This window comes from Drosophila willistoni (assembly GCF_018902025.1).
Source record: "Drosophila willistoni isolate 14030-0811.24 chromosome XR unlocalized genomic scaffold, UCI_dwil_1.1 Seg144, whole genome shotgun sequence".
Taxonomy (NCBI): Eukaryota; Metazoa; Arthropoda; class Insecta; order Diptera; family Drosophilidae; genus Drosophila; species Drosophila willistoni.
Window position 1 is genome coordinate 1,899,255 of NW_025814057.1, and position 25,641 is coordinate 1,924,895.

At 38.8% G+C, this 25,641-nt stretch overlaps 1 protein-coding gene and 1 long non-coding RNA gene across 7 annotated transcripts in view; both read left to right on the forward strand.

Annotated features, from left to right (window-relative positions):
• The window catches only part of LOC6639526 (collagen alpha-1(XVIII) chain), a 71,245-nt gene that overhangs the window by 37,095 nt on the left and 8,509 nt on the right, over positions 1 to 25,641 (forward strand). For 3 of the 6 annotated variants that reach the window (XM_047012004.1, XM_023178966.2, XM_023178967.2), the window contains exons 5-16: positions 8,884 to 8,982; positions 9,833 to 9,877; positions 9,977 to 10,003; positions 10,108 to 10,161; positions 10,559 to 10,625; positions 10,883 to 11,031; positions 11,336 to 11,473; positions 13,992 to 14,138; positions 17,980 to 18,093; positions 22,598 to 22,858; positions 23,954 to 24,031; positions 24,090 to 24,336. In XM_047012004.1, the coding sequence (XP_046867960.1) occupies positions 8,884 to 8,982; positions 9,833 to 9,877; positions 9,977 to 10,003; positions 10,108 to 10,161; positions 10,559 to 10,625; positions 10,883 to 11,031; positions 11,336 to 11,473; positions 13,992 to 14,138; positions 17,980 to 18,093; positions 22,598 to 22,858; positions 23,954 to 24,031; positions 24,090 to 24,336 (1,426 nt within the window). Of the gene's footprint in view, positions 1 to 8,883; positions 8,983 to 9,832; positions 9,878 to 9,976; positions 10,004 to 10,107; positions 10,162 to 10,558; positions 10,626 to 10,882; positions 11,032 to 11,335; positions 11,474 to 13,991; positions 14,139 to 17,979; positions 18,094 to 22,597; positions 22,859 to 23,953; positions 24,032 to 24,089; positions 24,337 to 24,565; positions 24,644 to 25,641 lie in introns of all 6 variants that reach the window. The other 3 variants (XM_002062418.4, XM_023178981.2, XM_023178979.2) reach the window with 2 other exon arrangements.
• LOC124460672 lies at positions 5,490 to 6,126 on the forward strand. Its single transcript, XR_006954682.1, has 2 exons — positions 5,490 to 5,751; positions 5,858 to 6,126. It is a non-coding gene; the product is annotated as an uncharacterized LOC124460672 (long non-coding RNA).

A 25,641-nucleotide genomic window follows, 5' to 3' on the forward strand; every position in this document is an offset into this window, starting at 1 on the left:
GGGGTTTTCCCCTTGTCAGACTTGCCTGTTCCCTGCAACCTCCCCCCCCGCCAACCACCACCCTTTATGTCCTTCTCTTTTTAGCATTCCAATTTCTATCTGCCTCTTGCTACTACTGCTTCTGCCCCTTCACTGCACATTAGGAGAGAGAGAGAATTGGAGAGCTATATGTACATATGTATATACAGATATGTATATATAAGTATATATCGTATAGGAACAAGCATAAGTATATGTATATTTGCGCTTTTTGATGCGACCTGCGTCTTAAATTATTTATGTGCCGCAAAATGTGCAAAGTAATTTATTCTGATTATATGCAAAAAAGGCAAAAGTAAGAGAACAGAATGAAGAAAATGGCCATCAAATAAAAAGGCAAAGAACCTTCTGCAACAAACAAACAAAAACCAAAAAAAAAATAAAGAAAAAAAGGCCGCCAAGTGTTGAAAAAAGAGTGAGTAAAACATTCCCTAGTCTACCATTTCGTATTTGTCCAAAAAAAAAAGAAGAAAAACTTGTGTGTTCTGAAAACCGTGCAATAAAAAAAGCGAAATGAATGTAATTAGAAACGCAAATCTCAATATTATCATAATAATGTAGAAAAGCAAAAAAACGTCAGGTAAAGTGAACCTGAAATGTGATTTTTTGCAAAAACTGAGTTTAAATTTCAGAAAAAATATTTAAATTTTTGCTTACTGATAAATTTACTTTCAATTGTTAACGGAAACCAGAATGACCCAATGAAAAAAAAGCAAATCTGCAAAAAAAGTGAGAATCAAGTGCACACAAAAATTAAGTTCTACACCTGGGCCAAATAGAGGACGACTTACTTTTGGCTTTCTGCTTAAACTTGGCCATAAAATGTTATATACCTATAATTCTTTAGCTTTAAAATCGCACCTTCTCTCAGGTAAACACATACACACACACACACACACACATAGATAGAATGTGATGGTGGGCGAGATAGAAGTGAGAAACGGGGGCGGGGCATGGGCCCACGCATTTAAACGGAAATAAAATAAAATTACAAAAGCAACAAAAAAAGAGGAAGAAGAAAAAAAATAAACGAAAAGAGAGGAAAAAAAGAAAGTGCGCAACTTTTTGACGTTCACGATGGTTATCCTTGTGACTGGCCTGGGCTGCCGGTTTGCCTGGCTGCCAACCAGACTGACTGCCTGGGCAAACGGCTGTCAGAAAGTGATTTAGAAACTATGCTACTTCACCTCCTCAACCTCACTCCTTACTCCTCACTCCACCACCACCTTTCGGGTTGGCCCGGACCGGCCCGGCCGACTGTCCAGATCGAGTTTCAGCAGTAGTCAGGCATTTTGTTTGTTGTCGGTTGTCGTTTGGGGGGCCATAAAACTTGAATTTGAATTTACATTTTTTTTTTCGCTCTCTCTCTTCCCTCTCTGTCTTTTCTCTAACAGTTGAAAATGAATTGAAATTAAATTGAAATTGAATTTCAATTCAATTGTTCGGTCGGTCTGCGGTTTCGTCTAATTTTTCTTCGAAAACGAACGAATATCATTTGCGGCGCCTTACTCACATTTTCTGTGCGAATAAATTCTCTTTACTTTTCAAATGTCCCCCTCGCACCACCACCAGCCTTCCAGCATCAGGCCAACCCACCTACTCACACACAGATACACCCATACACACACACACACATATGGTTATTCGCGCCTTTTCTGTGTGAAAATATGCTGAAAATGTCAAAATGCCGTTTATATATATACATATATTTTAATGCTCGCCTAACAGGCTTAATCAACATTACAAAGTAATTAGAGTTAATTCTTTTGTACTTGAACGCGCAGACACCTGGCAACTCTGACTGGCTGGTTGGCTGGCTGGATGGCTGGCTGGATGGCTGGCTGGATGGCTGGCTGGATGGCTGGCAGGTTTGGCAAACTGGTAGTCAAAGTGCTTACGCATGTCAGGCAAATGACAAGCGAATGATGACGAGAATGCTAATGATGTTGCCCCGATGATGATAATGATGATGATGATGGCCATGGTGATGATGCGATATTTGTAAACTGTTGCTTGCCAATTTGCATGGTTAATTATCTATTAACTTGCGCATAACTTTCACAGGCATAGAACCAAAAAGACAACCGAATAGAATAGAAAATCGGGGGGGGTGGGAAGGGAGCAAAAAAGGCAAGGTAAATTAGGTAAGCCGCCTGCCAAGAGCAGCGAAGAAATGCTACATCCGTTTCCGCTGCTCATGCTGCTACTGGCTCCTTTTACTTTCCCCTCCCTTGTTGTTGTTGTTGTTGTTGTAGTATAAATACCCCAAAGAGCATGACGGATAAACAAGAGAATGAGCGAAGAATTCCATTCCCAAATCACATTCGACTACCATGATATCCATTAATTGGCAATAAACTTTGTCTCGAAATGAATTACTGCTGCTATAATCATATTAATAGCTCTCTAAATTGACACCGATTTGTCATTTAATTAACCCCCAAAAATCCTCAATGGCACTTTTTGTGGTGTGAAGCAGCATGTAAGAGGCGAGTAGAGGGAGAGAGAGAGAGAGAGAGAAATAGAGAGTGTTGACACTCGTCCTGCTTTAAGTTTTACATTTCATGTGCCAACTTTTCATTCCTATTTATGAGAATCGCGCATTCATCACGAATCGCATATACCCCAAAAAAAAGTATATGAACACATTTATATGCTAATCCAAATGCTTTAAGCGCTATTTAATATTTCAAGCGTTTGCGAATGCTTAATTCACAACTATAAGTCATCAAGTCATATTCAAAATTCCAAAAATCTGAAATGCAAAGCAAGGTCACAATACTTAGTAATCAAGAGCAGGTACTTCAATAATACTTACATAAATTTTGTTTCATAATTTATAATCATTAGATAGCAGAGTTTGGCTTGTGTCCATATTTTGAAGATATTTGCTACGCCATTCGAAGAGTTTCTTCCAGTTGCGGCTTGAGACTTGAGTTGCATTTGGATTACAGTATCTGTCCGTCTAGACTTTATAACCTGTTTTCATATGCTCGTGCATCGTGGATTCGTAGACCATGGTAATGAAACGCTCGAGAGGCTCCAATCGCTCATGTAGTTTGTCAAATAGATCTTCGTCAAAGTTGTTTAAAATCTTACACCATTTTACCACATTCTTCTTACTTTCGCCATCAACGCAAGCTTTAATAAGGCGTGTTAGGATATAATTTCGATTCTGTATAACCTCCTTGCACAGTTGCTTCATATTTGCCACCCCGAATTGTATATGACTTAGCCGGCTAAGCAATTTTTTGAAATAATAACGTTCGGCTGCCAGTGGTTCTTTGTCGCGATTGTGGGCTTCAGCATCGGCTTTTACGTGATCCTTTATATGATTTAGGTCCTCTGGGAAGTCCTCGAATGTACCATACAGAAACTCAGCAGCTTCGGTTAAACTTGTCACAGGCAAATCGAAAGAAAATAGCTCATGACCAGGCCAATTTGACCGAATTCCGTTTTTAAGGAATAAAATTCCCTTAAATTTGACTAAGTCCTCAAAGCGCCTCTCAAATATTTTTTTCATACATCTGATTGTTTGCTTATCTAATAAACTCATTTTTCAAATAATGAAAACACTGAAAATAATTTATATGGAAAAAATTAAGGAATATTTTGAGATGTGTTAACGCTTGCGATGAATTTCGAAAAGTGATTTTTGTATTGTACTTTACTCAAAAGGAAAACAACAAACTGTCACAGATTGACATAATTCGTTTGATTGAAAAAGAAAAGCACGAGAGCTCTTAAAGTTTTTGATCACGTTGTGCAATTTTCGAGGGAACGATTTTCTTCTTCTTTGTCGTCGTCGTCTTTTGTGCTTCTTGTAAAGCATTTTAAGTTCAATTTTTGGGTTAATTTTTTCTCCTTAGAGCGAGCGAGCGAGCGACCCTTCTCTTGCTTACAATCGATCTCCATTATTGACACATTTTTGACAAATTGCCAGACGGTCAGAGTCCTTTTTTTTTTTGGCTTGTGCCGAAACGTGTCTGGCATTGCCAACGGACCAATCGACCAACCTACACACACAGACATACATACATACATACAAGAAAAGGTCGTCATACACCTTTGTGATTTTGCCACAAATGGAAATAAAAAGGGTCAACGATTTGCGTATTATTTGTTTTATTTTCAATACACGCGCATAACCACAAAAGGAGATGCCAACGAAGAAGAAATGAAAGAGATGGAGAGAGAGAGGGAGAGGGAGAGAGACGGGGATATGGAGATTGAGATGCTAGGGTAAAGGGTAAATGGGTGATGGTACCCTTATCAAAAGGTAAAAACGAATACATTGCACAGGCAATGAATGTTGTTACGCAAATATTACCGCAATTGCTACGTTACGTTGTAGTAGGCACACTACACACACACACACACACATACACACATACATACGTAGGTCTTGTGATTCCTTTCTCTCAGTTTCCACCATTTTATGTGTAATATATTGTGAGTAAGTATGTGTGTGTGTGTGTGTGTGTTGGTGTCCTTGCTCTGCTTCTTTAGCAGTTTCAGTTCATTTCTGGCCTTAATTATGTGCGGCACAGAACAAACAACAAATGTGCAAGCACAAACATGCACATCCATATGAGTAAGAGCATGAGCATGAACACAAGTACATTACACACACACCAACACACACACACACACACACACTCGTGCAACGTAGTTAATTGCTCATGGCACTCTGCGCCACTTGACCGAGTGGCAGCATGATGTTGAAGGGATACGAAGGTCTGACACTATTTAAACTAAATGCCTACCTTAAAAATGACATTCCCAGTTCCAGTTGCACAGTGCCACTAAATATTTCCCACACAGGATTCTAACAACAACAACAACAACAACAACAAACAAAAAGAAGAATAAGCCAAAAACAAAAATAGAAACATGTTGCCAGATTTTTTTGTTTTTGTGTTAATCTTCTCCTCCTCGTCCTCCTCGTCCTCTCCTCCTGCTACCCGGCTACTGTTGCTACTGTTTTGAGCCGGAGGCAAGTTTTTCATTATTTAAATAGACTTGCAATGGCCTTTGTACTGAGCTTGACCCTATGTCACAACAATCTCTTTCACTCTTCCCCCCCCCTCTCTCACTCTCCGTCTTTGTCATTATGATACTTTCTCTCGCTCCATCTCTTTTACTCTGTTGTTTACTTGCCTATTTATTTACTTACGCCATTTTGCTAGTGTCCTGCCCCTTTCTACCTCTTTACGTATTTTTCTTGCCTTCTACTTCTTTTCGCTTCTGTTCGCTGTCATGCCATAGCTTTGATGTTCGCTTATCAGTTCATCGCTCTGATTTTTTTTTGCTTTCTCTCTCTCTCTTTTATTTTGTTTCGTTTTTGGTGAGGGAGAATAAATATATATATGTATAAAAAGGGTTCGACGTAGGGGTTAGGGTCTAGATTGGAGGAGGCTTTCGTCTCTCTGTTCATGTTGTTACTGATTTTGATATAATCTTATAAACGATGTGCTTACGAAAAGTAGGCACATTACAATGAAAAGCAAATATTTGATATGGCAATAAGAAATCGTATCACATTTTTCAAGGGATCTTTGCCCCATACACATACACCTAAATGTAAATAGAAGCAAGTGGATTTGATTAAATTATATGCAATTTACATATTACTTCTTAATGGAAAGAATAAAATTTATAATCAGATTGCATTTAACAAATTTCGCGAAAATTGTTGGCGATCGTAAAGGTGTAAGTCAATTTTCAGAATTGAACAGATTGAAGAACTATTAAACAACATAATATTGTAAACGATCAAGAGACTCAAATCTGAATCAGATTTCTATTATTCCCACAGAAGAAAAAACTCAAGATGAAAACCGAAAACGTAACAATATTGTGATTCGGTTCTGCATTCATTACCATGCACTGTGTCACCTTCTATGCCAATTACAAGTTGAAGGAAAACCTTTCAACACGGGAGCATCTCGTTTTTGGAGGCATCTTTGTAAGCATTTTTCCACGAATCATAAAAAGTTGTGAGCTTTTCAATTAGGGCATTACTTCACATCTTCCACATTTTTAATGGAACCTTTCTCAAATTGCTTACTGTTATTGTCAGAAGAAGAAGAAGAAGAAGAAGAAGGGGAAAAGTGCCCGCATATTCCAGGTATATAATGAGAGCGACAATCCACAGCCAAAAAAATAAAAAAAAAAATAAACAAAATTGTAAAAAAAAAAATGCCACATCCTGCTACTTAATTTCCGTTTCAAGTGAATTTCCTAGCTGCTAATTTTGTTGCACACAGGGAACAAGAGGGGGAAAGAGACCTAGAGAGAGGGGGGCGATAGAAAGACTTACATACCAGAGACACATCCCTACCAAGACAGGGACATGGACATGGACGTGGACATGGACACGGACTTAAGCAAGCTAGCACGTGCTTGAATACAAAAAAAAAAAAAAAGGAGCAGAAAAAAATAAATGAAAACGAAGGAAAAACTGGGCCACACGGACACGAACATTGCTTTCATACTGTTCCCAGTGATTTTCGCTGGCTGTGCCATTTGTTTAGCGCATAGTTTTTCTTTTGTCCCCCCCCCCTCCCCCCTTCCCAAAGAGAGAAGCATTGGCAAAGCATTTGGCGAAAAACAAAAAGTAGGAAAAGCTTTAATATCCGCACTCAAATGGCCGAAAAACAGCAACAAGCTAGACTTCTCCTCCTCCGCCTTCTCCTTGGTGTGCCAACCAATGTCTATTGATGATGATAGGACGATAGGACACACATGTGTGGGTGGGTACAAAACCATCGTGTGGTTAACTAGTTTATACGAAGGAAACGTGTCTAGATAAAAATCCAAATTATAATTCCGTAACAAATTTCTAAAATGAGATAACAAAATAGAAAACAAAATATTCCCAAGCAAATGCCACAATGTGTGACAAAATTTGATCAGAATGTAATAGACAAATCTCTAAATAATAATACCAATATCCATCCATCCATCCATCCAACCATCCATCCATCCATCCAACCATCGAAGACAAGAACTAATAGCATATATTCAAAGCAGCTATAAATTTGTATGCAATTATCGTAATTACAAGTGCCGTATGACAAGTTGATGCTGCTGCTGGTGGCCTTGGCGCAATGTAATTACCTTTCAATTGGAAACGCCTAGTCAAATACTTTGTCCACCTTCTCAATTGAACAAGGAGCGAAATGACTTTACCAACGTTTTATAAATATCTAGGTAGGTAGGTAATAATTGGTCTATGGGCACGTGTACTAGCAATTTGTTATCTTACTTCCTCCACTAAAGTAACTACTAAAGGAACGAATTCTATCGTTAAACTTGGTAGATATTTGCTGACTGAAACCGATAACGATAAACACGATATAGCAACGAAACGAAACTGACTACTTCTATTCTAATTTCTGCCGATTCTACTAGGGCATATTTCTTTTTTAATTTACAAATGAGTGGACTACAGTAACCACACAAAAGGAGATCATCTCATCATAATAGTACAGAGTGAACTACCCGAAAAGGTGTTTATCATTTGGATCTCTTTCTTTTCATTCCTTTCCTTTCCTCCCCCCCAAAGCCCTTTTTCTGTGTCTTGCTTATTTCCGTTCAGTTTGCGCATATTTGATGTGAGTTCTCAAATATATTTTTGGCATAAACCAAATGGATATACATATGTTTGTCTGTAAGGACGGACGGATGGAAGGATAGATGGATGGATGGATGAATGGTTAGTTGGATGAATGTTGTTTCACTTATTCCACTTACTATTTCTGTTTCTGTTTTGAGCTCAATGGCGCAGGATTATGCCATTGTGAGGCTTTTACTTTGCTTTTAAACCCGAAAAACTCAACTCAAGTTAGCGTCTCAGATGAAACTTTTTAGAAAGCTTGAAAGAATAAAGGATAGGTTGGTGGGAGGTGGGTAAGGGAAGCGCAGATGTCGGGGGCGGTAGAGCATAAAAGGGCGCCAGGGCCATTACTAACTATCATTCACAGAGTTAGAGGAGAAAGAGGAGAAAGAGGAAGAGCGAGTGAACAACAACAACAACTGACTACGGCTATTATGATGGTGGTCTGGGCCTAGAGCCTTGAGTGTTTGCTGCCATTTTTAGGTAGAAATTGTGCACTCCAGTGTGTTGTTGTGTAGCTGTGTGTTTGTGTGTTTGTATCTCTCCCTCTATAGGAGCTTTCTCTCTCTCTCTCTCTCTCTCTCTGTGTGTGCCGCATTGTTTGTGGTTTTGGTTAGGTTCATTGTCTGACTGCATTTTAGTAACTGCGGTTAGCATTTCGCTTCTGCTTTGACTCCTCGACCTGCATCTTAACTTGGTCGACTCCCGTAGGAGTTGAAAAAGGGGAACAACAACAACTCTAAAGCTCTCTCTATCTCCCTCTGCACTATATGTGTAATATATATGCTTAATTGTAATTCTAAATCAAAACCACTAAACATTAGAGTTGGTCAGGAGGTGAGGTGCTAGGAGAGGCCAGGAGAGAGATAAATTAACATCAATAATAAATTTCGATTTGCAGCAATTACAAAATGTCAGACCAAAGGGAGGGCTGCATTTAACATCAGATTTGGGTCTACACACACACACACATACACACACACACACACAAAGAGGGAGACAGAGACAGAGACAGAGAGTGATACATACATACGTACGTATATTTAAATGTCATACAAATTGATTGATTTATTATGTATGGGGTATAGGAATATTTTGTGCTGCTTTTGCTGCTAATGCTAATGCTGCTGCTATTTCGAAAATTATTCCACATTTCTAATAAAACATGAATACAAATAATATATATTTATATATGTATATATTATATATATACACATATGCAGGGACATTTAGCTAAAATCATTGTTTATGGTAATCCGGAAGCCATAAACATCACATGCATGCCCACAGCAAAGGCACCACCGACGTCAGGAACCACAGCGGTAAGTTGAGTCAAAACCCACCATGACCCACCGAAAATGAAAATGAAAATGAAAATGTATTGCATTCTCGATACGATTTCAATTAATTAGTATTTACATTATATACATATACAAAGACACGTATAATAATAATAGTAGTACATACATACATATAGATTCAAATCGTTTTACTTACTGATAAATTACATTATAATTCGATTAAGGCAAAAGAGGCGAGTTGATTCACCATCGAGTTCGAGTTCATTTGAACTGTGGTAAATGAATGAATCAATATGTAACACGATTGTATGAGTAAGTTAGATAAATGACAGCTTAAATATGTCTACAAGCGATTATGAATCTGTTAGATACATACATACGTATGTATGTATGTATGTATGTTAGGTTAAGCGAAACATATGTTCAACTCTTGTATTAACAATTTCAATTAATTAACTAAATTGATGGGGTTGCAAAATGCCAAAACTCTAAAGAGAACAACTTTAACAATTTGCTTGGCTTAAATTAGAGATTTGTATTAAGATATATATACTTGAGTAGGTATTCCATATACAAATAGATATGTCTGACTGTCAGAGACAGAGTTAAGAGTGACTCAATTTAATGAGCTATGGAATCCTTAAGGATTTCACAGGTATGCCTATCTAAGCAACTATACTAAAAACGAGAGGAGTTCTTGTTTTTCGCTTCCAATTGGTTTGGGACAACTAAAGTTAGAAATACTTTTAAGTAGGCATTGCCTTAATTTTAATTCATAATAATTTGTTTCCCCCCCTTTTTTTTTGTAATTTTTTAAATATTATTTTCTTTTTCTTTTTTTTTTACCCACCTCTTCAATTTTTATTTCAAGGATCAAGAGAATGAATTAGATTCTGTTTTTGAAGGATCTGGAGGGGTATGTGTTGATAAAATGAAATTATAATTTTTAGCTTTAATTTTCTAAGTAATTTTGTTTTTGTATTTGTTTTATGTGTTTCATTTATTTTCAATCTAGGATGATAATATCAGTGCAACCGAGTCGGTAATTATTCAGATTTATTATTTCTGTATATTTCATTTTATTATTTGATTTTGATTTTGTTTTTCGTTTGTTTGTTTGTTGTTGTTTTTTTATTTCACACTCAGATCGAAGTCGTTGATGAGAATGATGAGGATAACTTTTGGAAAAGTTTTGATAAGGTAAAAGTAAAGAGAAAGGGGAAAGTATATATGTATGTGTGGGTGTGTGTATGTGTGTGGTCCATTTCGAACCGCAGTGTGATTCAGATTATGAGTGTTGACAATCCACTTACATAACCCTACATAAAATCGCCACACAATTGGTCAATATTGAGAGTCAACACTGTGGTCTGGTTCTTACTTGTATTTTGCATAATTAAATATTTATATTTAGTTTATAAGTTAATTGCACTTTGCCAGTATTTGTGTGTGTGTGTGGGTGTGTGTGTGTATACAAAATCGATAAACAACAGCAAAAACAACTATGTACAGCTGTTTGCACTCAGCTCACTTAATGAGTTTTCAATAATCAACAAATTGTGAAATGTTTCATCTGCATTTTCCTCTGTTTTTGCAGGCAACTGACATCTACGACGCCAGTGGCATGCAACCCCCCTCCGGCCAGACATACCCGGTTGACAGAAGTAAGTGCATCCTCCTTCGATACCATTTCTCTTCCCCCCCCCCCATTATCTGTAGCAATCTCATTCGGACTCGGATTCAGTTTTCAGTTTGCTGTTTTCTGTTTCCAGTTCACAGTTGGTGACTTGACCCTTCTGTGTCTGAATGCGAATTGCATTTGTTTGTGTGTGTTGTTGTGTATATGACCCTAATTAGGGATATCTCTGTTAATGTCTCTTCTTTATGGATTCTTACGCTCACTCTCTCTCTTTTTGTACAGTAAACCGCGGCATCAAGGGCGAGAAGGGCGAACGTGGCCCCAAAGGAGACAGCATACGTGGTCCTCCGGGTCCACCGGGTCCGCCTGGGCCCAAGGGCGAACCGGCTGCATATCCGCCCTTCTTAGAGCCAACCAGCAGTGCGGGGGCTGTAAGTAGTATTTAAAATTCCGAATCCAATTGACTTTTTCCAGGCAAACGAAAAGAGATTGGCCCAGGAGTCAGTATGCGAAAGCTCGCATTCGAAATGATTATAATTTAATAATATACTTAAATCTCACAGAGCAAAAATATGATGCCTAGAGGAAAGTTAATTAAGTTAATTCAAATGATGTTACACTTTATGCCACGAAATCCTCTTTGCAGTTGTCAATTATATGTATATGCAATGCCTCTATATTAAGACATAGTCCTGCTCACACGACCATCTCCTCTTTTATTCTCTATTCAAACAGAAATACACTGGCGAATGTACATGTAATGCGTCTGATATCCTGGAAGCCATCAAGGACAATGAATCGTTACGTGAAACGTTACGTGGAACGCCTGGAGTGTCGGGAAAGGATGGGAAGCCAGGAACCCCTGGACATACGGTAAGCAGTCAAGACTTACACACACACACACAGCAATAAATATGCTGTGTGTGTGTGTGTGTGTGTGTGCATAGCAATTTCATGTTAAGATGGCAACGGGTTGAGCAAAAAGGCAATATTTGACATGAATCTAACACATTTTCAATTTCATTACACACATCGTCCAATCTTGGGAAGAGGCGAGCGAAAGAGAGATCCGAGTGAGAAGAAGTTCTAGATGATTTTGCAGAGTAGTTACTACCGTGCAGTGCGAGAAAGAGAGAGCGGGCGAGAGAGAGGGAGAGAGAAACTGCATGTGTTTTCCTACATCAAACATCATAATTTGCAATGTGTAACCGGAAATGGAAAAAAAACTTCATCACACACACACACACACACGCAGCCACACACTTAGAGCAAAGAGATGGCAACAAGAAAAAAAGGAAAAATTTCTTTATGTGCCAACTCACGCTTAAACACTTATCCACTCTGACTCTTTACCCCATTCTCTCTTTTTCCCTTCCCCCATTTGCCTTACTCTTTTTGGGTGCTACTCGTTATATTATCTCATCAACTGGTAACGTCTTTGCCAAACCCCATAAGAGGTCTACACAGAAACACACACAAAGGACACGGTGTCTATGTGTGTATGTGTGTGTGTGTGCGTATGTATTACACTTGACTGTGTACTTGCCATTTACTCTATGTGAAGCCTCCTCTATCTCCCTCTCGCTTTTCCCGTATGTCAGTACATACACACATATGTGTGTGTTTGTGTGTGTGTGTGTGTGTGTGTGTTTGTGCTCGGGTCAAAGGCAAAAGTCCACAATGTTACAACAAGATGTCTTGCCCCACTCCAGTCTACTCTTACCATTTCCATCTTCATCTCTATCTCTGGCTCGCTCTCTCTCTATTTTGCTCTTAAGTGCTTATCATGCAACAGAGCCAAAAACTTTCCTGAATCTAACAAAACCAAAAATATATATATACTATATGTTGTATATACATATATAAGTTTATATATGTACGTCTCTCTCTGTAGGTACACAAGAAAAAAGAAAGAAAACATGACCCAAAAGTAGCCAAACTCCAAAGGGAATATTAAAGGCAAACTAACGTTTAGATATGATACGGCTCATGGTAAGGTTAGGCATACATACACACACACATATGTATGTACATACATCTGCTATTAACTGCTCATCATCATTGAATTTGTCAACGCCATGAATCCAAAGTGTCCCTCTCTCTCTCGCTGTGAGTGTGTGTGTGCTTCTTTTCAAGCGGAAATTGTCGAAAATTTGATTTAAATCAGCGTCATCTGTTCGTTTAGTGCCACTTGCCGCAAATCAAATAGTGAACACATGCGTTTTTTTCGAAAATTAGTCTTTAATTAAGTGTTATTGAACTACTACAATTGACGACGCAAGTTAGCTTAGGCAAATGCTAGTTTGATCTAGTTTATCTTAACTACAGGTTACATCTGAGGCGATCATTTCAAGTGTTGCAAGACAAGAATTTAAGAAATGGGTGGAAATGTTAGTTAAACTGACCCGAACACGTAAAGGAAATGAAAGAAAGAAAGCGAAGCGACCTCATTCCCAAGCCCATTCTCTCATTTATCAATTTTTCTTTACAATTTTTTCATTGCCTTGTGGTGGTTGGGTGGCTGAAAATGAAAATGAAAATAAAAAACCAAAGCAGAAATTGTTTTTGTTTAGCAACCTGTGGAACGCAGCCTCTTCAATACATTGCAGTACATCAAAAGGAAAGCGGTATGCCACCGCTGAGTTTCTCCTCAATTCGCCACTCAGCATTCCAAGCGTACCACTAGCCACTAGGCAGCTAGGCCCGGTCCACCCCCTCTTCCTCTAATGTCCTATACTGTCCTCTGTTGTGTACTGTCCTTTTCATTTGCCCTTCCCTGTGGTAGGAATGGAGCGGACAAAGTAAAATATGGCAAAAAGCTTGGCTGCTTGGCTTGGCATACCGGAAATTCCTGCGACAATTTTGTTGCCTTACTGCTAATCCCTTAACTAATAGCAATTAATTTCAAAAGACGACGATAAGCAACAGAAATACTCACACAAAAACACAACAACAACAACAACAACAACAACATCACGCAAATGGCTCACAGCGTGACCATTTTGCATAAGATTAAGAACATTTTGGAGACACATTTTTTTCCATGTAAAGACCACCCCCCCCTCCACCACCTCCTCCTCCAAGAAACCAAACGAAACCACATGCCCAACTCTAGCTTTCGCTCAGTAGATTAATGAGCTTTGGTCTAAAACGCAACGATTATGTAAATCGACCACAGCCAGTTAAAGCCTACAAAAAAAAAGAAAAACAGAAATCAAACCCCCCGAAAACTTCCGCCCTTTTTTAGAGTATGTTAGGCCAGACTTATGTAGACGATTCCCCCCCCCCCCCCGCCCACGCCCCATTATACATTATACAAAACACGCCCAACTAATGTGATTTATTTCTCTTTTTTTTTGTTCTCTTTGCTCTACGCTTTTCATTCCTTTAGGGAGCCACTGGCGTTCCGGGTGCACGCGGAGCTCGTGGTCCCGAAGGTGTCCAGGGGCCAAAAGGCGAGCCAGGCGTCGATGGTTTGCCCGGTGTGATGGGTCCGCCCGGACCGCCGGGTCCGCCTGGTTTGCCCGAAAACTACGATGTAAGTATTAACAAAATGAATGAATTTCTACTTTAGGTTACTTTCCTTACTTTACTTTACTTTACTTTCATTTATTTACTTTATTTACTAATCAAAATCTAATTTGGTATCATCTCAAGTCTTTTGATTGCTCTTGATAAGTTAGAGATGAAAAAAACTTGCAGAGCAAACGAAAAACTTTGCTTTAAACGAAAACTATTGTTGTTTGTACCAAACTTGTTCATAAAACTAACCAAAAATCTATTATTCATATAAGCTTTAACACTTTGGCATAACATTTGGATCGTGTGGCATATATGCATATAGGATATGGCATTGAGTCCGCCGCAAAACTTAATTCTTTGCAAGACAAGCAAAAGTGGACCAAAAATTAAGTTTTTCCTAGAGTCCTAATCAAGTTGAATAAACTAAAAATTTATAAAAAGTCTAAAAGTATTTACAAAGAATCGTATTTGAACTATAAAACTATTCCAAAAGTTGTCTTAGGCTAAATAAATTGTGAGTGCAAATCTTTGTTGAAGTTCATAAAATTATTGTTATACGGAAAATGACACCTAACATTTTCTCTCATAAAGTGATTGAAAAATCTGTTAACCGTAAACCATAAAAATGGCATTCAATTGGCAAACAATTTACATTTGTAATCAATTTTTTAAGCGATCTGCAAGAGATTCAATTGTTATTGCCAAAGTGTTTGATATATTCGATGGAAATTGAATATATATATATTTTTTAGTTTCTTTTTTTTTTTTGTTTACTAATTCATTTTTACCTAAAATTGCAACTTTTACTTGGAATCGGTTCGTTTGTGTATGGTCGTTGTCATTCAATATGGCGTTGATCCAATTTCAATCACACAAACACACACAGGCGCTTATCTACATGTATGGATGTGTGTATGTGTGTGAGGATTATGAATTGTATAAACGTTGGTCATGTTTTACAAGCCGCAACAATTTGCCCTTCCCCAACTAATTTCCTTTCCTTTCTCATGGCCTAGCCTAGAATTGTGAAAAATTGCTACCAGGATTTTCTATGGGATTCCCAGCACCAGCACAAGTCCGGGTCCGGGTCCGGGTAAATGGCGTCACGCCAAGGAAACAGTCAGCAGTCAGCAGGCACCTGGCATCAGGCATGCAGCCGGCAGTCATGTTGTCGTTGTCGTTGTCGTAGTCGTTGTCGTTGTCGCTGGCTGCCACCTAAATGGGTTATCTTAGCTAATAATCTTAAAACCACAAAGGTACACACAATGTTGAACATCTCGCGCAAAAATGCCGAAAACCTAAGTGTCTTCGGCACGCAAAGGCGTCAGCTAAGGCTAACAGGACCGAAAAAGAGAAGAAGAAGAAGAAGGAAAAAAACACAAGCAAGTCAGAAGGATGAGGACTAGGCAATGTGAAGTCAAGCCAAGTCAAGTCGCAAGCCTTGGGTTAGACCCACGCTCACGCCCACATCCACCTCTTCTTCTCCTCCTTCTCCTACCTAACCTAACCGTTTGTAACTTCCTCTAGGCAGCTGGGTAGGAGGGGGCCTAGAGAGAGAGAGAGAGAGAGAGTGGTAGGGAGTTGAGTTCCAGCTTGTGGCAATTACCGTTATCAGCGCGCAGTTCGCGCAAGTCGCGCGTTTAAATGCGGTAACACGCACACACATATACATACAGATACTGATATATATATATATATATAATATATATATCCCCCTACATAGCGGCACCCATCAGTCTCGCATCCATATCGTTGAGCCCCTTTTTAACCCTTTCACATTCAAGAATAAAACTTTTCTCCTTTTTTTTTTCCCCCTCGTTCCACAATTTTCAACGCCGTATGTTGCCCTCACTCACTCATTCACTGTTGGCTGGCTGGCTGGCTGAATGCTTTGTAGAGATTTGTGGGGGTCGAGAGGGGTTTGGTGTTCTGGGGCCGTAATCATTATCGCGTCTGGTTACGGTTATGAAAGTGTCAAGCTACTTATGTATGACCGACCCAGCGAGCGACTGGCAAAATGCTCCGCTTAAATCAGACGCAGACTCTCAACGCTTAGACAATAGGCCCGCCCATTGTTTTTAATGTCAGTCAGAGGGGCTTATTATCATTAAACCCCCAACAGCAGGAGCAGTCAGATACAACCAACAGCAGCGATGCCAGCAGTAGCAGCAGCAACACGAGCAGCGACAGCGACAGCGACAGCGATGCTTAAAAGCTTTTACCCCCGATTGTTGTTGTAGCTGCTGGTGTCTTTTTTCTTGGCGTATATGTGTGTGTGTCCCTTTTTTTTTTTGGCAAATATCCTGTAAATTGTCAAACTCTTAGTTGGATAGATTAACACTCTGAATGGAGAGAAACAAACGAATTATTTGGATCTCTGAATTCTTTTAGAAAACTCTTCTCCATTTATACACATAAGTATGTAAAATAGATCGCAGGAATCAAAAACTAGTCGCGGCATGGTTTAGGCAAAAAACATAGCATACTTTTTTGCACAGCTCAGTTTGAACTCATTTTTCCTGCAAATTTTGATACGGAAACGGACTTAACTTCCCATACAAAGCAAAGATAACTTTTGAATTATTCTTTTAATTCTTTTTAAGACCCTCAATTAGTTTGAGATTTCTTTCGGTATATACCTTTTTTTGAAAGGTATTCAGTCAGTGTTTTGGAGAAAAGATCGTCTCCATTTTCTTTTTATTTCTTTGCAAGGGTACAACGATAGTCGAGTCGACTACTCAAAAAATATGCTTTACAATTTGCCCCTCTGCCTTGAAAAAAAGGAAGAAATATTAAAACATTTTTACTCTCTGAATGGCAGGGCAAGGGGCAAGGGCAGCTTCATAAATGTGCGTGTGGCTGTGTGTGTATGTGCGAGAATGTGTGTTAGTTCGGAAATGCTTTTATGTTTATTAAAACGACTTTTGATTGTTGACAACCAAAAAGGAGGAATCGAAACGAAATCAAATTATGTTTGTTCATTTCAAGAGTGAAAGTTGCAATTTTCTGGTCATTGAGTTTTATATGATCAATGAAAAAAAAACGTTGTTATTTGTGATATCATCTGATAATAATGCCCATTAATCTATGCTTTATCATATACTCACTTATATTATATATATATTGCCAAAAACCAACAAAAAACAAAACAAACTCCTCAAAACTCAAACCACAACATTTTCTATACACAACGAAAAAAAAAAACAAAAAAAAAACAAAAACTCATACAAAAACCAAATACTAATATAACAGATAAATTGGAATCCTACCAGGACTTTCAAGGTATAAATAATGTTTATTTAACAATTTAACATTTTTAAAGATTAACAAAAAAGAAACCAACCAAAAAAAAGAACCCTAGAACAAAAATCATTTACTTTTCGGCCGAAACGAAAAATTTAATGGACTAGAACAGCCACTCGGCGGCATCATCATTAGCCCCGCCCCAATCTCATCCACGTCCCCCATCCCCCTCCTATACTTTCCCTCTCATTCCCATTCCCTCTCCCTATAGAGAGTGTGGGAACAGATCATTAATCAAATTTCCGTAGCAGATACTCTTGTACACCTCCTACACACATGTCCCCTCATCAAAAATACGGTTATTTTTTTCGCCCCGTTTTGTTGTTTCGACTTGTTCTTGTTCTTGTTGTTTTGGGGCCAAACTGCTGCTTAAAAAATGAAAGAAAAAACCGAAACGTATCCCCCCACCCTCCACCCTCCACACCTCCCAAAAACCATTTATCGAAAATAAATTGTACAACAAGCAAATATTTAACAAATTACTATGCTCTGCCCCTCCCACCTATCCCATTCCCCCCGAAATACCCACCCACCACCCACCACCCCATCAACAGGAATCCTTAATGGTCAACTCGATGGGCTCATTTCGTGGCTCAACCCAACCTGGACCCAAAGGTGTGCCCGGCGAGAAAGGTGATGCCGGTCAAAAGGGCGAACGAGGCGAACAGGTAAGTCACTAGTAAAGTTCATGTCCCATAAATTGGTACATCTATATCTATATATATGTACTCCATGTGTGTGTGTGTGTGTGTGTAGGTGGAATAATAATTTCTGCCCTATTGACTACTCAATTGATTTTGAGAGGGCCCAAAACGTTTTGTTCTCTTGCCCATTTCTCTCCCGTGTGTGTGTGTGTGGTGTGTGTGTGTGTGTGTGTGCGGTTTCCTAACCATTGTCCATTGTCCGAACCTATTTGTCCATCTTTGCTTTTAATTACATACAATTTGGTCTAAAGGATATAGTTCAACTAAAATGTTTAGTAATTTATCATATATCCAATAACATTTACTTAATTAACATTCACAAATAATAAAGCTTTTGCGTTTGGCTTCTTCTTTTTACCCAAAGACTTATTCCTACCCACAAAAGGTGAAGGTTATCCATACCATACAAAAGAGAAAGAGAGAGAGAGAGAAAAAGTTTTGCCCAAAGGTTATCCAAGAGTATTAAATTTAAGAAAGATCATAGGTTGAAGGGCTCTCATTGTGACTTTGCCTGCAAGAGATAAGAAATAATTTTCATAGATTTTTACTTTTTTTCTTTTAGAGATTTTCTTTTTCAAACTAAAATTCAATTTAAATTGAGAAAGAGATAAAAATGTACCCCGACCATTTTCTATAGATCCCAATCTTTTGGCTAGCGAATCAAACGCTAAGGAAAATTTCGATTTAAGTGTTAAATAATTCTAAATAAAGTGACTTAACTCTGATAAATGATTACCAATTTTCTTGCCCCAAATAATTTTGTGAAGTGAACTATTTATGTATCTGTGTGTGTGTGTGTGAGCCACATTCGTATTTTGCAGTTTATTATATAACAATATTTTTGAAGCATGCAATATCTTTGATTACTTTAGCATGCTAATTTATGGTCATAAACGGAAGCCTAATCATAATTCTTCAGTTGGCAGTCGATCCAATGTGTGTTTTTTTTTCTACATTCTGTTTCGTATTTATGGCCGAAAACAAATCATTTATATGGAATAGCAGAGGCAGGAAATCTATAATTTGCCATCATAAATTTCTATCAGCCACATGAGAGACGACGACGACGACGACGAAGACGTTGAGAAGACGTTGTTGGCCACGACTTTACTCTCTCTTTCACTTTCACTTTCACCAGAATAGACCAGGCCAAAGTCGAGCGGAAGGAATCGAATCATATTGATGTTGGAAGAGTGGGGGGAACAATTTGTTAGCATTTATAGCTCATTTGATTTTCAAGTTCTCTCTTATTGATATGATCTTCAGTTCGCCGCGGAGGGTTCCGGCAAAGAGTTCCTGCTCAGTCCGATTCAGTAGCTAGCTCTCGCTCTTTCACACTTTCGACTTTGTCAACTATTTATTCTATGCTTTTTCTCACATCTTTTTTTGTTTTGTTATTTTTCAGTTTTCCTCTTTTTCTTTGGCATGGTTTTTCCTCTTCTTTTCGTATTATTTTCCTTAATAAGTTTTGGGCTATTTGAGCAGCTCATCCTGCTTAGGGAGACGCTTACTTCCTTGCCATTTAGCAGCTTAGTTAGAGATGGTGGAGAAAATACCCAGGCTCCCCTCTCCTCCTCCGCCCCTTCACCTTCTGGCATAGTTATGCTGCCCTTGATATTGTTGTTGTTGTTGTTGTTGTTGTGGCTGTGGGTTCTCCCCTCGTTAGCATGGTGGTATATATATATATTTCTTTTATGTCCAAAAACCTCAAAAAAAAAAAAAAGAAGAGAAGAAACGAAACGTAACGAAACTTAAATCTGCCAACTAAATAGAATGTGGGAAATTTCGTTAGGTAGTTGCTGTTGTTGTTGTTGCTGTAAGGCGTGTCCACACGTGGTCTTGGTCCTGGTCCTGGTCCTGGGCATTTTCACAGATTGTCAGGCCAACTTCCGGTGTCGTAGATTACTCTGCGAATGCGGTTCCGCCACCTACGACTCCGATTGCCGCTTCCCGCTGCTTTGGCTGCTGCTGTGTCAACCTAATTTGAGCACAAAAAGATTTATACGACCTTTGATATATTATTTATACGCCTTGTGGGTAGACAAACAACACACACACACACACACACAAAAGAGAAAAAAAGAACCAAGCATTTCCCCCCCAAAAAAGAAAAGATTAAAACTCTTTCGTCATACTGAAATGTTAATACACTCCCAATTCGGATGATTAAATGTCGATTAAAGTTTTCACAAGTCCTGAAAAAGTAGCCTCTATTTTCGATCCTTAGTTTGGTTTTTTGCATCATCATGCCTTTAAATGAAGTTAAATTCATTTAAGACAATCAATTTAAATGGCTCAGAAAATTGGAAAATATGAATAACACGATGAAGCTTTAGCACTTCCAATTTCAAATTCAAAAGTGAATCAAATCAAAAAAAAAAACAAGTTTTTTTTAAATTCAACTCACTGCTAATGTCTACAAAAAATAAAAAACAAAAAAAACGAACAGAAACATTTTTTATAAAATGATATTCCTGTTGCCAGTTTCAGTTTCATTCATTTTCAATGCAAAATCTCTCCAAAGCGTTGAGGCTTATAACTAGAATATATTAGATTGTGTAAAAAAAACTTGACAAGTCTCCAATTAATATACATAAATGTTTAAAAACTCATCTCTTGTTGCGATATTTCCTGACAAAACGATTATAATCTACATACATATTATACGCTCTCCTCTTGAAGTGTATAAATGCAAAGGGAAAGGAAACAGGCAAACCAAAAGATTTCTTGTATAACATTTTAATTCTGCGTAAGGCCTAAAATTTTAAGTAGTTTCACCTTCAGCAAACACACACACACACACATGTATAACCACACACACATACACATACACACAGGGAAGCACACCCTCGTCGACTTAATCGTGCGTGAAATAAAAAGAAATTATGCTAAAGTTCACACATTTACCTCCTGCTCTGCCTCCTCCGATCTACCCATCGCACCGCCCCCCTTCCACCCGCTCTATATATTATTCTACGGTCTGCCCTTGATGAATAAATCGATTTTTTTTTTTACTTTTTTGGTTTTATGATAAATTTACGCCTAATTTGTTGGCAGCTGAAAATTTTACAAACAAATTTTGTTTTCTGTTGATTTTTTTTTTTGCTCCCTGTTTGGGTCTTTAGAGGAAAAACTAATATTTGGGAAATTAGCATTTTGAATGTCTGCGAAACTACGCACAATTAGCTACATTTCATTAAACTTAAAAGATAGACAGATAGAGATGGCAAAGAAGGAGAGAGAGAGAGAGAGAGAGAGAGGCAATAAACAGGGCAGAGGGGTTTATGGAGAAAGAGAGACTCATATGTGTGTGTGTGTGTGTGAGGCTTATTAATTATTCATTAGTTGGCATTAAGTTGAAGCAAAATTTGAAGGCAAAGGCCTGGAGGGCAGGAGCAGCAACATGTAAGCATCCAGCAACAGCAACAGCAACAGCAACTCAACTCAACTCAACTCAATGTAGGCACGCTGGCAAAATTTATGGCAAACCATTTAAGGCGCTGATGATGTGGAAGACGACGACGCTGGGGATGAATTGAAAGACTCCAAGGGGAGGGGAGAAGGAGAGTTAAGCGAGTGTGTGTGTGTGCGTGGAGGGGCCAATGGCATGGTATGGAAGATAGGGCGACCAGTTTTCGACTGTCTACAGTGGAGCAGCGAGAGACAGAATTACAAAAGAGTTATTCACGTTGGACAAAATGCAATGATTAAAGCTTAAACAAAGGGGAAATCTGAATTGTTCTTTTGAGGATTAAATGTTAGTGAAGCAAACAGAAAGCACAATTAAAGGAAGCCCATCTAGTCCGCTATCGAATGCAGCTTATTATTAAATCCAAGCAAAATTATAAATGAAAATAATCAAAACGAATTATGCAAAATATTTCACGATATACTTTTCAATTAGAAACCAACAAAAAAATTCAATAATTTTCATTTTGAAACTCGAAGCAAATTGTTGTGGAAATGTGCACCACTGTGGTGTGTGTGTGTGTGTGTGTGTGTGTGTGTGCGTGTGTGTGTGTGTTTGTGTGTGGCCTACGTTGGGCCGCGCTTTCAAATGATTTTGTGTTTTCATTGTTGTCACCCAGCTATAGCATACATTTAGGGGGCACTGCGAGCAAGCAAGCATGTCGGTGTGTGTGTGTGTGTGCATGTAGAATGCGTGTGTGTTGGTGCGTGTGGGATATCCAAAATTGATTTGATTTCAAAATGAGTTTGAATTGAATTTCTTTTTCTTTCTCTCTCTCTCTCTCTCTCTTTCACTCTTACTCTCTCTCCCGCTTTTTCTGTGGCGAGGACAAAACGTTTGAAATTGAGTTTTACGAGCAAATTAGGAACCTCTACCCCCGCCCCCGCGCCAGAAATGAACCTCTGGACCTCTCTAGAGTCTTGTATTCAATGTCTTAAATCATTTCTTTTACCTTTTTTATATATGTATGTATGTATATATGTGTTTGTATATTCTCAGGGTCACAAAGGTACGCATGGCAGCAGCGGCGCAAAGGGTGAACCCGGTGAACCAGGCACACCGGGGTTACCGGGTCTACCCGGTCAAGCGGGAACACCAGGCGGCTTCGATGGTTTGTCTTCGTCTGTGGCTGGTGCGGTAAATGGAACCAAAGGCGATAAGGGCGAAAAGGGCATGAGAGGGCGACGTGGTGGTTCTGGTCCTGCAGGACCAATTGGACCGCCCGGCAAACCCGGAGCCATGGGTGACATTGGACATTCGGTGAGTAAAATCAGCCAACTTGCCATGCATATTCATGAGACTAAGAAACTTTCAAACCATTTCGGAGTGAAAGTTCGCACACGCACACACTTACAGACAGACACACAGAAGGGACAGAAGGGAGGAAACGCAAGAGCAAAAGTATTTTAAGTGCATTTTCATCACGGTTATTCAGTGCAAGGCGCGATGCCACGCGGCGAAGAGCTCAGCTCAGCGTCAGCTCACACAATTTCAATTGCAATTGCAATTGCAGTTTCAGCCATTATTCCGCCATAACAACAACAACAACAACCAAAACAACAGCAACACAAATAACATCAACAAAGGCAAACTTTTTGTTTTCCCTTTTTTGTTTTTTTTTTTTTGGAGAGAGACAGAGAATGAGAGAATTTGAAGTAGGGGAGCCCGCAAACTGAAAGGCAAAAGTCAAATCCTGGGACCCAACCAACGGTCATGTGCCAACTTGGCTAGATTCACTTTTGGCCGTTGCCTTCGCTGCGAAATCCAAATCAAAATCAAAATCAAGCAACATATTTACATGCTGGAATTGCTCTGGCAATGCAAATGCAATGCGAAGCCATCCACAAACGAAACTTTTGACTCAAAAACAAAAAAATTAGAGCGCAAAATTGTTGCACTCCTCTCCGTATGAAACGAAAACGAAACGCAAACGAAAACTATAAAAAGTTTTTAGCCATTTTTGGCCATAGTTCAACTTGCTTACAAAACTCAACCCATTGCATTGGCCCAATGCAGTTGCAGTTGCTCTCTCAGTCCGTTAAAAATCTAGTTAGTAATGTTCTCTGATGTGCTGCGGCAATTGTTGCCAATGATGTTCGAAATTTTCCATTTGAAGTTTTCTACTTTACGTCAAGGAGCAAGGAGTGAAAGACAATAAATTTTGAGGCACTCAATTAGGTTTTACTAAGGGGAAAAAGAAGTCGAAATGTGAGTGAAATAATTGAAATTGTGAAACAACTTGAAGCAATTCGAATTCGAAACTCACCTTTCCTATGTGCAAGTAAATCTTTACACTTAATACTTTGGAGGCCAAGTTTAATTCACGATCAATTGCACTAATTTTTTTGTTAACAGGGACGTCCTGGCATGACTGGACCCAAGGGAGAGATGGGACCCAAAGGACCTAAAGGCGATGCTGGCGGTCGGGAAGGGGTAAGTTTTGAAAAGATCGTGCCTCAAAACGTTATGTTAAACATCTCTCTCTCCATAGTCCAAGGGTGACAAGGGTGATCGGGGACAAGATGGTCGCGATGGCTTGCCAGGACCACCAGGATTGCCGTCCTCAAGCTCTGGCGATGGCAGTGGCGTTCAATATATACCGATGCCCGGACCAGCTGGACCGCCCGGTCCACCAGGACCCCCTGGATTGCCAGGCCTATCGATCTCTGGCCCAAAGGGTGAGCCTGGCATGGACACCCGCACTTTCTATGGCGACTCGAGCTATTACAGTCGACCAGGTGAGCCTATTGAAAGCGATTGGCATCGCAAATTGATTGTAAATACATGTACAATGTTCTCTTCAGTTACCGATATTAACTTTTGTGTAGTTGAGTTGTGTTCTCATCATTCTAACGTGTACCATATACCATATACCATATACCAAATGCCATATGCCTAACTAGAAACCTTTAAATACCCTTTCGTCTCGTTCGACACTTATTTATCACAACAATCACAACAATCAAGGTGCTCGCTCATCTTTAGACGAACTGAAAGCTTTGCGAGAACTGCAAGATCTGCGCGAAAGACCAGATGGCACAGCCGGTAAACCAAAAAAAAAAAACTAAAAATCCCTAAAAAACGATCTCTTAAACAATTCATCGTACTTTGTATACCCAACTTCTGTTTGAATGAAAATGTTTTTGCATGATTCGCCTTTCTATTCGCCTTTCGTTTTTCTATGCTAGTAATTAACTTTCATCGCTTTCATAGTTACACATATTTACTTGGTTACAACTTTCTTTTGCCATATTTCTGTTTATCATCGCTAACTCATTTTTGCCCTTAATTGACTTGATTTCCAAGCATGGGTGAGTGTGTGTGTGTGTGTGTGTGTGTGTGTGTGTGTGTGTGTGTGTAAATACATCTTCTTAGTCATGTAGTTGAAAATACACTGAATCATTTTGTACTTACTTACATACATAAGAAGTATGAAAATATTTACTTACTTTCTTTTTATTTGCTTCAGGGCAAATATCCTTTCGCTCAATTTGCTCAAGAGGTTTTTTTTGCTGCATTTAATTACACCTATGTGGAATACCTACATATATAGATATGTATGTATTTGTACATTTTCAAAGGCAAAATGTTAAGTTTAATTCAAAGACAAGCAGCTAAGACAAATTATTGGCTTTCTTTCGAACTTAGCAATTCAAAAGTGTAAGTCAATTATTAAACTATTCTAGCAAAGTTGGACAATCGATGGAGAAATGGAATGACTACACTATATGGAAATAACAATTCCAAGATTCCAGCTTAGCATGATGTAGAATTTGAGCTCTATTAAGTAAATCTTTTCCGAGACTTGCTTCACTCATAAACTCATTTCAATAAACTCTTCACAGATCCTTCATTGTGTATTTCCTCGCACGTGCGTCTTTGTATATGAAAAGAAAACCTTGTTCAATATTTACCACACTTACATTCTTAAGAATTTTACATTTGGGTCGATAACATTTTATTGTTTATGTGTTTTGTTTGGGATTAAAATGAAAAATAGTGTAGTGATTCGATATGAAATGAATTTATTTTAGTAGTTGTGG